Source organism: Varroa destructor, unplaced genomic scaffold, assembly GCF_002443255.2.
Source record: "Varroa destructor unplaced genomic scaffold, Vdes_3.0 BEIS01000003.1, whole genome shotgun sequence".
In the NCBI taxonomy this organism is placed as follows: domain Eukaryota; kingdom Metazoa; phylum Arthropoda; class Arachnida; order Mesostigmata; family Varroidae; genus Varroa; species Varroa destructor.
The window spans coordinates 50,795,880-50,810,767 of NW_019211456.1; the positions used below are offsets into that span (position 1 = coordinate 50,795,880).

The following is a 14,888-nucleotide window of genomic DNA, read 5'->3' on the forward strand; positions in this document are numbered from 1 at the left end:
ACCATAATAAATGGATGATGTGAAATGAAGCTCAGGAAACGTTGAATTTTGTCAAAAATGTAATAGAGTAATACGAGTGAGCGAGAAAATTCGTTTTTTTTAACAAAAATATAACTCGTACAACGCAACACTGCATACAACGAAACTGAGCGGTTACATCTCGTCTCTTATCGGTTCGTCGTAGGTGTATCGTACGAAATTTCACTGACTAACATCATCCGATAAAGGTGATATCTGGAGTGGAAACTTTTAGGTGGCCTTATTGTGGAAAGGAAACTGCCGCTTTTTCTTTTCTACACACACACAATAGTTAAAGTCATCTTTCCCAAGTCATATCGTGTTGGGGTATAATTTGCAATAGGTTACAGGAACCATTCGCGGACTTGAATGCGCCAATACAGCCTTATCGGAAAAAAAGGCCCTGATAGCTTTGAGGGTAGCCCCTTTTACAAACTCCGTATTTCTCTGTAAAGAATCAAATGCACATTAAGACAAGAAGGAAGAGCCCATATTTTATAGGACATCACATTTTGGTGATTTTATGGAAGTCTGGAACGATTTTTTAATTAAGTTGGCCAACTTTTAGGAAAGCTCGCTATACTTGATCTTTTTTGATCTACAAATGGTATTATCCAAAAATAGGAATCAAATAGAAGTTGACCCTTGCATATATAAAAAAGTGACTAGTCGTTCTCTAGCTTGTATGGTATAATGGACGTCTTTTTTCATAGATTTTATCTTAGTCTCAATTGATAATATGAGTGTTATAATATCGGTTCATTTGAGCGTCGCGGAACATTTTTTGAATCGTGATAGTACGTTTGTAGGAACAGCTTTTCAAACAGAGTCTGACACTTTTTGTAACGAATAAAAATATCCAAGATGGTAAAATGAAGTCAAATAGATCTGTTAATTGAGCTCCAATTAGTTCCGCTCAAGATCAGATTTGTCAGTTTGCTCCCTTATATCGACCCCGACCCGTTCACATCTACTGATTCATGATAGATCCACGCTTAACTTTACGGCCTAAACCTAAAACGAGAGAGAAATATCCCACAAAACAAAGGTCGTTTAAGTCAGAAGCCGTATTTTCAAACAACTCCAATACATTTTGTATCTGATAGTGGACGGGTAGTTACGTATACAGCGAAAACTACGATGGGATAAACTGTGCATACTTAATTTACATTGAACAGAACAACGAAGTGTTGTGTCTAACATAATTCTGTCTACGTTTTTGGGTTTGCGGACCACGTCATAGGTGTAAACATCGTTCATATTTGTTCTTTAGAGGACTATTTGTCGTCGGTCTAAGCATGAATGTGATATGGGTGCATATAAAACGAATCTGCATAAATGAATTTTTCAGCTAGCAATGAATTAGCTGGCCTTTCGAAACTTATGAGGATATCTTCCGTTGGCCACATTATATGCGCCATGTCTCTAGGTAGAACTTGAAGCAACGGTTTCGGGTGTTATTGCTCATGATGGTGACATCTCGTGCAATTGGCAATAAGGACGTGAAGAAGTTTGTACTAAACGTTAATTTAAGCTAAAATAACATAGCGTTATTCAGTTAGCAAGATGTGTGCTTTCTTATATATGCATGTACATCATTCTAACAAAATATCCGGCTCGTCAATTATGTGAGTGAGTCTACGCTTCGCCTTTTCGCAGCCGCTATGGGTTTGTCACTAGATATTATGTATTGTTACGTTTAACACCTTTGTGGTCGGGCGAACTCGTATCAAAAACCATGTAACGCATGCGTACCTGTTAAGTTGCTTCCACGCTGTCAATGCTATTGCCGAACATAGAAAACGCCACTGAAAAATCCCATTCATCACTGTTTACTTCAAAAACAAGGTGTGTATTTGCCGAACTCCCTCTAACACGATTACTAAGTCCTACAAATATTGGATGATTTTTCGAAGAATTTCAAGATCGAACGAATTCGTTAGTAAATTATAAACAATTTACTCACGACCGTGTTCAGTAGGATTTAAAGCATGCTGTTTTAAAGCACAGTCTTTAAATGTAGCTACTATTTAGCTCGCAGTACTGCTGTGTATTGCAAATCGTTGACCAGAAACCTAGTTACCTTGCGACGACTATCTTTGCTTGTACGTTCCCGACCATCGTATCCCCTTATGGCTGGCAGCATAATGAAGGAAACATCAATTTTCGTTTTTTCTAACCTACAGCTGTTAGGGAAATCATGTTACTGTTTCGTGTATAGCGTTGTATGGATAGTTTTAAGGAACGATAAGATATCGACCAATACGTACACCAAACGGTTTGGGTTATTAGGTCGAAAGCGAGTTTTGGCACCGCAGGTTTAGCTCGTAAGATCGCTTGATCTCAAATGTTTAGCTTCTTCGAGCTGTACGTGACAGTTCTGCGTGGGCTCCAAATTGAACAGTTGGATCGTCATGCACACCAATCGTTTTTAATGATTTTCAACAGCGACTGCTGCTATGACCGCCACTCCGACACTTCTTCGATGAGTACTATGAAAGATCTACGAGACGCTGCTATGATTAAGCCAAGTTACATGGAGAAGTCAGCTATTTTGGGCTTTCTCCATGCAGGTCAAACGAATCAGTGCTTGTGAGGCTATCTGCTCTCGAGAACTTCATGGCCTCGGTCTGTACCTTACTTATTTGGAGACCATGCACTCTTAGTGCTTGTCGTGGATGGAATCTATCCCTGCAGTCTGACGAATCGTCTTCCAGTGCCATTGCTTGGTCTGTGCCGCTGAATTAATGATAACAACTGAGAATTACGTCTCGAGCAGCAACTGTTGTCGCTATAGAATATCGTACACGAGAGGCCATTACAGGGAACAGATGCGATAGAGCCTTAGAAAGGAACAAGTATGCCACCATGTGGGCAAAAGTAAAACCACGCTACTGCATTGGTCCACTCATACGATGCTTAGTTTGACGCGTATGGGTCCGACTGCGATCAAACCAGAATTAATACTAGACCGACTGCTGCAATATTGGTTTTTTCTACTTTTTGAAAACTCTTGTGGAAGCATGATTTACATGCGTTTTATTATCTTCAAAGGAAATGTTGCGATACGACGAGAGAATTGGTTTTAATGGTTGTTCGCTTTATTGATTTCATCAAGCTGACCCGGAGGAGGGACGATACAAGGGTACTTCTTTTTACGACTAACATCTATATGGCATGGCATGACTTTGTTCGGTCTCCTGCAATTTTCCTTATCTCTGAATATGATGAACTCTGGATCTTCATTCAATAGCGCACTCATTACATTTAGCTTTCATTGCCACCAGCCCATCTAATGGTATGGCAAAACAAAAGAATATCCATTCGGTTTGGTATAAAATACCGTCTCGAGCAGTGGCGCGGCGAACATGGTAACAGCACCTAATGCACGATATTGATTCCGTAAACAACGCGATAAACTGATAAGAAAATTAGTATGAATATGTATAACACATATAGATGGCACACAGGGATTGTTTCGGCGAGGAAGGGGTATTAATTCGCTATCTAACGAGCAAGAAAAAAGCGATGATTGACGAAAAGAGGAAGAAGCCACTTTTGTGGTCGCTAACGTCGGCTCAATTCCAGCTACTATCTCAGCGATATTTCGTGCCCTATCGACGCGTCAGTTTACATCAACGACACGCTGTGAGGCTATAACGTGCATTGGGTTTCTACAGACATTCCCGGGTAATTTCTTAATTAGCTGTTACTAAAAAGAGCTGAAAAAATTTAGAACAGCCATCTAGTGTGTTACTTTTCATAACGACCTTAGAACGCGTGTCTCATAAGATTAACTATGATATATAGAAAACAGCATTTGCGCAAAGCAACGAAGTTGAAGACGGTTCGTGCTTCTACGTTCGACCATAGTGAGTGTACAACAAATACTGATGGGCGTCTCCAATAGATTAAGTAGTACATCTGCCTGTGTAGTCCTAGTGGTGCTGGCGTTTGGTTCATTTGGACCATGTAACGCTCACATAACCTACATGGAGCCCAGGAACCCGCTTAAGGTAAGATCGTGTAATTCTGATTCTGCTTTTTCTTCGATGTACGCTGAAATGCGTATATAATCAACTGAGCAAAGTGGAAGACAATTCCATCAGATAAAATGGATGCTCTTCGAGGTCTAATGACGGTAAGGTATCAATTTTTTATTCTCGGCAGCCAAGATTCATTGTATCTACATTCGATAGAAAAATTTTTAAAAATAGTTTAGAAGCATTTTTATAGCTGAAGTGCATATGAGTGGTTATATGTTGAGGTACATATATTGAATAGTGTCATAAAGTGCATAGGGAGATGACAGTTTTTTTTCATAGAAAAATTGATATAACTTAGATGAAACTCTCTCAGTTAAACACCTAAATGAATGCACTTGGACCAATCTAAGCCATTGAATCTATGAAGATTTAGGAACATTAGAAGATGCTCGGCTGCTCTTCGTTTAACCGAAGATAAAGATGATGGCATTTACTCTGTAAAAAGGCGAATTTAGTACCGTAAATAATTTAGTTATTATAATTTAGTTCTAATCGAATAATTAGATTTTAATATTTGCATTACAATATCCTCGTGTAGGATTGCACCGAATGTTTATTAAAGAAATAAAATTGTGTCAGTCCAGAGAGTGACATGGCCCACAGGTAAGCCTAGCACAGGTATGTGCAACGGGAAAATTCTCTGCAGATAAATTGATTCTGCCTATCAAAATAGAATACTAAGGGCCTGTGAAAGACACTTTAGTTGGCTCTTGGGTACGCCTGGATCTGTACGCGTGTAATCTAATTGCTTATAAATAATGAGAGGGGAAATCCTGCTCTGGTTTATGCCTCATCAACAGAACAGTCCGTTGACTGTTCCTGACCGTCCTGGTACGTTGACAGTACCAGGAAGGCCTCGAAGCAATGTTTTATGATCGTATGCTGCTGCGGCGTAAAAGTTACTACTTAGAAGGAACCAGCTTTTTCAACTTAAAACAGTTGTAGAAGGCCTGCGAAAATGCTCGAAAGAAAATCCAATGTTTATTCCCATACATTTCGTTTGCCTGCTATAGTGTAGCTATTATAGACCTAAAACAATGTGCAATTTGATTTTCTGTTGTTTCAACAACCCGAAAAAACCGTCTACGAAGTGAAAATTGGAGGGTTGTTTTTTACTTTAGCTCACTTTCGGCAAAGTTCAGCGTGCTCAAATTAGAATAATTGAAACTTTGACACATGCAGGGGCATAGTAATTCCCGCATAGTAATTAGAGATGTGTTAACAGCTTACGACCGTTTCCTCTAGTCCATTGAGGTTTTCGTTGGTCATGAACTTGGGGACGACCGAAATAAGGCAGTTCTTTTAACTTCATAAAGAAGCCTGTTCGTATTTTACTTGACTTAATTTAAATTAACTTTACCACTTTTGTAGTTTTGAGAAACTTTCAAGTGATTTTGTTTGCTGTGTAATCGTGATATTTTCGGGAACAAACGTAGCTATGTTAATAATTCTTCAAGTTCTCGAAATTTTTTTTACTACTGCAGCAGTCAATTAAGTAGGAGCACGTTTTTCTATGCCTCCGAATAGTACAATTAAAAATAAAGAATATTTTTGCAGGATCGTTTTTACTTAACTGCGACACTTGGCTCGTTTTTAACACGCTTTCGTATCTGATGTACATCGTCGCATCACAAGAGACTGGCTGATATTGATTCCTGGCATGTGATTTTGCTATAACAAACTAGCTGAAACTGACTCATGGCTAATGGGAAAAGGCATAAGGCCATACATTTTAGGTTTGACAACCCTCAGCGTGAATACCTTCAATGATCTGCGTATAAGAGACGTCGATTCAGTAGTAATTGAGATGATGCTGAAATTTTAAAATGAGTAATTTAATTGCACCCAGATAAAGAGGATCTAAAACTTGGTATACTTCAAAATGTTGTAATTTTATTTTTACATTTTAATTATTTTGAATGATTTTCCTTTACGATCCTATTTTAGGGTTCACCGCCTCCACCAGGTTCACCCTGGCCGATGCCCCAGTCCTACGCGGCGAGTCCGAATCTTTATGAGCTTCGGCCTGATTCTTTTCATTTCAACAGTAACATAGACGACTGCGACATTATTAGTAAGGTTAGGAGTATAACTGATATCTACAAATAGTGTTGCATTTCAATTTAATTAGCAGTTATGAGAAGCGTATAGTTTAAATAACTTCATTCTATGTAAAATTAAATTTTCTTTCAGTTGTGGTAAAAACAACTAGAGTATTTCATATTTGATGTTTAACATTTTTTTTTTTTTTTTATTTGTGGAAAAGCTCGAAATGTCCGTAAGATAGTTTGGGAACAAAGAAAATACGCATATTCGTTTTCAAGTCGTCTACGGAACTTTCCACTTACGTATCATGCAATAATTCACTTTATTCTTCAGGCCTTTGTTCGCTATCGAAAACTGATCTTTATTCAGGAGTCAGTACCAAGTCCGTCATGTCATCCCCGTCTACGGAGTCTAAACGTAGATCTGACGGAAAAAGCCGACTGTACATACCCACAACATGGCATGGATGAATCATGTAAGAAAAGTGAAATTGAAAAATCGGTTGTTTCACACAACATACATCTGTTTATCCTTCTAAAAAACTTGTTTTGACATCTTTGAACAAACAGACGCATTAACAATTGACTCGAAGCTTCGTCAAGCGACTCTACGATCGAACAGCCCGTGGGGAGTTCTCCGGGGTCTCGAGACCTTCTCGCAGCTCGTATACATCGATGAAAATACCAATCACGTAAGGAGATGGAACAGTTTCCATTTAGTAGTAATTGCTTTTTCACTAACAAACACACTGACGACCGACGCGAAGACCTGTTTTCCGACTGAAAAACCGTGTATTTTGTCTTAACCTGCAATTAGAAACAAACGCCTATTGTCGCAAGCATGGCAAGTCCCCCTATGCTACTACGAGGTACTGATAGTTAAATCAAGGTTGCATATTATTCCAAACATTCGATTCGTATTTAAACTTAATATGCAATTATTATCGAGCATATATAATGTTTGGATTTGTCGTTCGGCAACGACCTATCTAACGCCACTGTCGTCGATTTTTTACGTTTTTGTTACCCGCGTTTGGCTACCTAGTACTTTATAAATGAATCGAGTGTGTGGGATTGGCCACGCTTCGGCTTCCGTGGAATTCACCTCGACACCGCCAGACATTTTTTGCCGATGAAGACCCTTAAGCGGAACTTGGTAAGTACCACAAGTTGACACGTTCTAAAATATAGGTTCGATTATCTAAGTCCGTGTTCCCTATGCTACCAGCACTGAAAGTTAGCAAACTATACTATTAAACTTAAACAATAATAATAATACGATTGCGACGTTACGTTGGAATATTTTCTAGAAATACCGAAAAAAAAAACGAATTTCGATTACTTGTTTACAGGTTTTGCCGAAGCTTCAATCTAACGATATGTTGATAACATAAATTACTGGTAGGCTTGGAGAGATATATAACTAATTTATACCTTTTTTTAATTGCAGGAAGCTATGTCGTACAATAAATTTAATGTTTTCCATTGGCACATAGTTGACGATCAATCGTGGCCTTACCAAATGAAAGTGTTCCCCAATCTGACAAATTCTGCATATCATCCAAAGCTTATCTATAGTCAGGAAAACGTTCAGGTGCGTTGGGAATAAATGATATACGAGGCCACTGATATAAAAGTTAATTAATTATACGAAGGACGAATCAGTAACTGCATGTTTTTTTGTTAGCTAACCAAGTGCATCCAAAAAGAGGGAGCTTAAAAGTATGCATGAAAGGTTTTCGATTTATATATAAATCTATGTAAATATATATTTATACGTATATAAATATATTCCTCTTGTAGGAGATCATTGAGTTTGCCAGAGAACGTGGTATTCGCGTTATTCCTGAGGTTGACACACCAGGGCATTCACAGGCTCTTGGAAAAGTATTCCCTGGTAGGTTTTTCGTCAAGGCTCTATAGGTACTTCTATAAAGAAGTAAATAAATAAAATCTATAAAGATTTTGCAGATGAGTTGTAGTAGATACTACTGATTGTCTAGTAAATTCACTCCTCATCTTAAGCACTTTTGAATTTCGGTTCTTTTTCATTTGGCAGATATCCTTACCGCGTGTTACAACCCGAATGGCCGGGAAGGATCTCGATACCCTCATTTTTCTGCGCACGAAATACTTGACCCAACACAAGATAATACCTATAACGTTGTGAAGAAAATTCTTCAAGAGGTAAATGCGACCTTCCCCGATAATTATATGCATCTGGGCATGGATGAAGTCTACTATGACTGTTGGTAAGTCGTTCCCAGTTACGTATAGAGGTGTCAAGATCCCGTACGGCTTCATTATAATTGAAACGCTGAAAATAATCGAGTGATTTCACTAACTTGTAACGCGCTTGAGAAATTTGCTTTTAGAAAACTAAAATATTTGGTAGATCTTTACATATGGCGTTTTGTTTGTTTGCCTGTTAATATTGTGTCGCTTAAAACAGCAAAGGTCCGGACTGGGAATGCCAGCCAACTGTGTGACATAGACACTCAAACCTTTCATCATTTCATCAAAATTTAAAGTAATATATAGCAGATGTTAGGGTTTGAGAGGTGTTCCAAACTGCGTGTCTTTACGAGTACATTTAAAAGGACGTTAATGCATACTAGTGGTGCAGGAGCCAATTCAACGATCAAGCGTCGTGTTAAATATTAGTTGGTGTGCTTACAGGCAGTCGAACCCAGAAATAGGTAAATTCATGAAAGCGCACAACATGACTTCAGCATCCCGACTGGAGCAGTTCTATGTAAAAAGAACTTTGGACAACGTAAAGGCTTTTGGGGCAAAGTACATGATCTGGCAAGACCCACTTGATAATAATGTCAGGGTAGGTAAGAGTCCCATTTCCCTCAACATAGTCCTCAATACTGTAGCACGGGGAAAGGCGAGCTATCTGTTTAGAGAAACAAATATGATTGCATAATATTTCGACATGCGTATCGGAATAGTTGATACCATTCACGGGAAGTTTTTGCTAAGCTGGGAAGTGATTGAAGTGAATTGATTTTGCAAAGCAATTGTTGGTAAAATCCTGCAAAAAAGCAATGGTAAAATACTTTAGTGTTTCTATGTAATGACGCCTATTACAGCCCGCGCCGGACACAATCATTGAAGTTTGGCGCAGTACCAATGGAACTTGGAGACGTAATTTAGAGCAGGCAGTAAGACACGGTTATCAAGTCGTGCTGTCCGCTCCGTGGTACCTAAATTATATCCAGTATGGCGCAGACTGGGTGAAGGTAATAAATGCATCATTCATTACCAATAGCTAGCATGAAGAACAGTGCCCTCACGCCGGCTTCCGGCGTTTTGACTTATTTGTGATAAATAATACATTATACATTGTGTCGTTTTTTGAGTGTATTTATACTACTATTGATGAACGTAGACCGAATTACACAACTATATATTTAAACGTGGATGAATCAATTCCAGGAATAGAAGTAAGCTCAAATTCTTCGTTCAACTGTAAAGGTCACCTCAGCGCTCTGCGGAGGGGTTTACCTTGAATATGTTCTACTTTTCTGCCTCATATGCTTTCGAAGAATCTTCGGTGTCATTTCGAAAATTTCCTACACGAAACCCTTTTCGTGATAGTGCAGCGGTGACGTGTTCGCCGACTAAATATAGGAGTACGTAGTGTTATAGGTTTGAAACCAGATACAACATACGGATATTTAAACCCTACCGTTTAAACTAATGCTTAACAGCAACAAACGTACAAAACAGGCAGGCATGCATAACGTTGTCAAGTTCTTCAAGCTGTGTATTGGAGGCTTTTTACTGAGGGTTGATTTCGGCAATTAGAGGCAACGTCGATAACGTACGCATAGATTTGTTTCAATTCATAAGCTGTACGCAGACTAAATTCTTTTCAGAAGCAAGAAAAAAGTAGAAACTCGTACTGGCTAAATATTGGTCTTCAGGCGTACACTTTTTCCTGGCTTGAAATGAAAGGAAGATGAAGGGTTTTAGTAATTAGAATTTTCAACCGGCCACTACTTTTCCAAAGGTGCTTTTGACGATAGAAGACTCGAAAGGCTTTCCGTATATTGCTTGACATCAACTAGAAATTCGTGGAGTTTTTTGGTCCGCCTCCGATTTTCCGACATTTCTCTGCTGACGTCTTTTTAGTACTACACGGTAAACCCTACGGATTTCAAGGCGACGGACGAGGAGAAAAAACTTGTCATTGGCGGCGAAGCCTGCATGTGGGGCGAATTTGTGGACGCAACAAACGTCATTTCTAGATACTGGTTAGTGCCTCCGAAAATTTCATTGACATGTGATGTCTAACGCTTTATAATTTAGTTGTATTTCAACTCTGTGGATTATTATTCATAAATCGAACCCATTCGGTTCTGCAGACATCCCTAAATAAATTGCTAGCCCGTTACACAATCTTGAATACAGTTAGAACCGATCCCAGTGAGAACGTAGTATAAATAAATATATGCATAGTTTCAAATAAGCATACAATTTTATAAAAAACGTGCATCCATTAGGTTCTATCTAGATTAATAGGTCACTGTAAGAACACCGCTTATAAACGGCACAATTAAGTTTTCGCCAGGTTTTTAATACATTGCATGTAACGTATGCACGTCTCGGGTAATTAAACGATAGATCTCGTTAATATAGACATTCCTTTAGGAAACTGGGCATGCTAATAAGGTATTATCGGGCTATGGTTGATAAGGTTATCAGTCGATCCTCTAGCAGACGACTACTAGCTCGATAATTCGTGCTGTTTTTTACCGAAAGGCCCCGCGCGTCGTCGGTGGCGGAGCGTCTCTGGTCAGCGTCTTATGTGAACGATCCAGAAGAGGCTAAATGGAGACTTGACGAGCAACGCTGCAGGTACACACCATTCAGAGATCGTAGGATCCTTTAGTGTATATATATATATATATATATATACTTACCCAATGAGCCAACCCTCACCCTAAATTCGAAGCAGTAAGTAGGTATTACAGTAAAAACATAATGGACGGTTTGAGTTACAGAATGATTCGTCGGGGAATCCCTGCTGAGCCGATTATGAACGGATACTGCGGATCATACGACTGGGATATGTAATCTAAAGGAATCTTTTTTGGTTAAAATGGTCTGCTAATGAAAAGATATGCCGAAACATACAAATCCAGTATCAGCGTGCTGTGCTCAACGTCACGCGCTCAGTTTACATCTTCTCTATTAATAACGAATTACCTTGGTCTCTAAATGACTTCTGCTAAGTTTCTGATGATAAAAAAAGACGAAAGAAAAAAAAAGATGAAAAAAAGAATGATAAAAACAAAATTTATGATAGAAAAAAAGCAGGCCTGCGTTAAGTATTTGCTTACAGCTTGGGTCCATAGGGTGTACAGATTATTAAAACAGTGACAATATTAGTAAGCTGCAGTACTTTTTGTCAACAATACGTCCGTTTTTTTTTTTTTTTTTTTTTTTATAAAAACACGTTAAACTGATACGTAACCAATTTCATTCGTTTACAGAGTTGTAAAACGCTTTTTAGCCAGCTCGAACATTGCCATCTGCCTGAAGCGGTGTATAAAACGGCGTATATTGTTAATATGTCTGATCCGCGCGAATCTGTTCTCTAAATGACTCCTGCGTTCTAGTGGTCCCAACAATATATCTTCTTGTATTTTATACGGCTAGTTATCTGCATCTCTACCCGTTAGACAAAAAAGTGACTGAATGCCCATACAATTACGATTATGTTAATCACGGTATGCAGTGAAGATATTAAATAATATCACATAATGGATTCTATTACAGTTGTCAATCGGCAGTTACGATAAGAATAGTAACTAGGCTTGCAGAGACGCAAGCATCAGAAATACTGACTGGGTGAATTCATCAAAAGTCAACTTACCTTCACTTGTTAATTCAGCCGAAAAACTGAACCGAAAAACTTCTTTTGGACAAATCGTTGTACTTTGCACGATTGCACGGAACATTCACAGACTATGCAGACGCATAGATTACGCGTCAGCATGTACCTTCATAGCGTTTCAACAGCAATTGACATGTTGACAGCTTCCTCAAGTTATATTTATGTTAATTGATATTTGGGTAAACTTACTACCTATGACAAGCAGCCGATTCGTATTGGAAAAAACACATTGCCTAACTGCAACTTAGCAAAGCCTTTATTTGTTTGTTATCTCAATTATTTATATCTAATATTCAATTCAGTATTTATCAATATCGATGATATTCGGTTCAACTGCTTTTATTAGAGAGAGGCTGTAAACTAGCCGCGTTAATTATAAGCATCTTTATTTGCGTTGGGAACGTTTCATCTTTAACAAAACGCACAAAATTACAAGGACGGTTTCGAAGTTTAATACTTTGGGGCCATTGACTGAGGATACTTTTACCCCCCATCACACGCTTCACTCTCCCAACGTGTACGCTCATTTTGTATGGGCTCATTGTGTATGCCTGTTTGTCATCATCAGCATTATTATCCTAATTGTCCTTTTGTTTTTTTCGACTTTGCCTATTCTTTTCATAGGACTCTGCTTATTGACGAGGTTAATGAAGGTAGGAGTTGGAAAAGGATTAAATGTGTAAATCGTTGTCTCATATTAGCTTCACTAGTCATCATGTTTTTTTTTTCTTTATTACAATTTCATCGTATGATTATAGACTTATATATATATAAATGTGCAATTTCCCTTTTTGTTGAAGCTTTTATCAATAGCGACTGCGGATACTACTATTGATAAGTATCATGTTGGGTGTCGTATGATGTTTTCCGAGAACAGCGGCTGTACATACGTTTCGCTCAGACGACTATTGTTGATCATCAGCCGTTCTATTTCCCGGTCTTCATTTTCGGTAGTGCGCGCCGTATATTGTTCACTAGTAATGTACTGCGTCGTTTACATTTACGAATATGTACTTCAGATGCTTTCTAAGATTTCGTCCATCAAAGCCCGACCTAGCTATTAATATGCGACAACATTGATAGTTCGAAAATGGGCAGTACTAAATAGGGTCGTTTTTTACGCGGCGCTCCTGATGCCCCCGAAGGAACCTGAGTTCGAATCCAACAGTCCAGGATTTACCTCAAAGACGACTATTTGCAGAGTGTTAGTTGGATTCACATTCGTTTCGGGGAAATATTTCACTCAGAATGACGCTAAGAGAATATTAGTCGTCACCAGCAAACCGGTGCAGCACCCAGTTGATCACCTTACGTAGAAAAACCGTACGTTTCCTCTAATTCAATGGAGATTGTAATGAGTGACCCCACCAGTTGCTCATTAGTAAGTAAAGTAATATGAAATAAACCGCACCTCTCTGTTTGTTGTGTCTTAAATAGATGCGTTCGTGATTTCATCAAGTAACGTTCCATTTCTAACTAGTGTCTGGTACTTTAAGTAGCCGATATTTTTAGTCAGGATTCTGACTACTCTAACTATAACCGCTGTCAGTATAATACATTGCAGAAAGCCACTGTTTACTGCTTGCTATATATATATATATATATCTGTGTACATCGTCGTAACCCTAAATTAGATATTAGCTGATTTAATAGATCTTATTTACGAGACGATGCCTAATAGAAAAAAAATTGTCTAGGGTTAACATATTATGGAGGGTTTATTATTATATGCTTAAGAAACGTTCATCATGGCTGGATGCATAGCTCCACTGCTTCTCGTACGCTCATCGCTAGAACCTTGGAGAACACCGCTCATATATATATATATATATATATATGACTGATCTCTACCCGGTAAAACTAACCAACCTGTTTGCCTTCTATGTATGAATCGAGACAAGCTGTCTATTGATATCAGTCCAGCCTTACTTCTGCTATAGAAATCGCACAAGCGCGACAAACGTTGTTTTCGAGGACGAAGAGAGAGAGAGAGAGAGAGAGAGAGAGAACTGATTGTGTCGCCTCTGATGAAGCACAGACAGAAGTACACAGTTGTTACTAGAACATTATGCGGCAGCTAAGCCGGGTCGACAAATCTAATGGCACATTTACTTGTACATAGTTTACTTTTATGCAGGGTATTTTATGTGTGCGCAGGTACGCCCCCTATAAACAATAAGCTTATTCTGTCCAGAAAAAAAACATCGCTACGAATTGCATTAATTCGGCTCCGTCCACAGACTTAGTTGTTGTATTGTTTTTTTTATTATATAAGTTCACAGTCTGTTAGACGATATGTATATATATATATATATATACACAACACCTAAATTGGAACCTTTTCTCTGAGACTGCGTCTAAATAAAACATTTTGTATATATGTGTATCTCTCATTTTTAAAATACTTCTTCTTCAGTCTGCAAGTATCTCAAGCGATAACGGCTGCTGTAAACTCGTTAAGGTATTGCTCGAAAACGCTACATACAGAAAATTTCAATAAAGACAAAAAGGCTTTACAAATTTGGAAGAAAAGAATTGCAGATAGCTTAATATAGGAAGAACTGATAGTCGATATTTTCCTCTTTGGAACAGTCATTAATTTCCATATCTCAGTGTATCAAAGATGTTCACAATCTAGACTCTAGGAAATCTGGAAGAAAACTTTGCTCTTGGTGGGTCTTCGTCCCATACAAATATCCTCGATAATAGTTCATTTTCTCTTAAATTGCGGGACTGACGCATCGTTTTCCACCATGCGGCACGGTTTATTATTTTCGCCTAGCAGAAGCAAACTTACGTACCAAGGTACCAGGAGTAGCGGGCGAACGCACACCCCTTACGACAACACCCCGCTAAAATATGTTCCAA

General features: G+C 38.5%; 1 protein-coding gene across 2 annotated transcripts; it reads left to right on the forward strand.

Moving 5' to 3' along the window:
• The first annotated feature begins 3,642 nt into the window (after positions 1-3,642).
• LOC111247822 (beta-hexosaminidase subunit beta-like) lies at positions 3,643-13,454 on the forward strand. Of its 2 annotated transcripts, XM_022799252.2 has the most exons (13): positions 3,646-4,034; positions 6,012-6,143; positions 6,444-6,585; positions 6,680-6,801; positions 7,155-7,265; positions 7,560-7,703; positions 7,913-8,006; positions 8,169-8,361; positions 8,789-8,945; positions 9,208-9,357; positions 10,253-10,374; positions 10,883-10,978; positions 11,125-13,454. In XM_022799252.2, exons 1-13 carry the CDS (start codon positions 3,912-3,914, stop codon positions 11,195-11,197), a joined length of 1,659 nt encoding a protein of 552 aa, XP_022654987.1. In that variant the 5' UTR covers positions 3,646-3,911; the 3' UTR covers positions 11,198-13,454. The 2 variants fall into 2 exon arrangements, with proteins under 2 accessions (XP_086841253.1, XP_022654987.1); XM_086985127.1 differs by lacking the exons at positions 10,253-10,374; positions 10,883-10,978; positions 11,125-13,454 and adding an exon at positions 9,554-9,749 and having other exon boundaries at positions 3,643-4,034.
• The last annotated feature ends 1,434 nt before the right edge of the window (positions 13,455-14,888 follow it).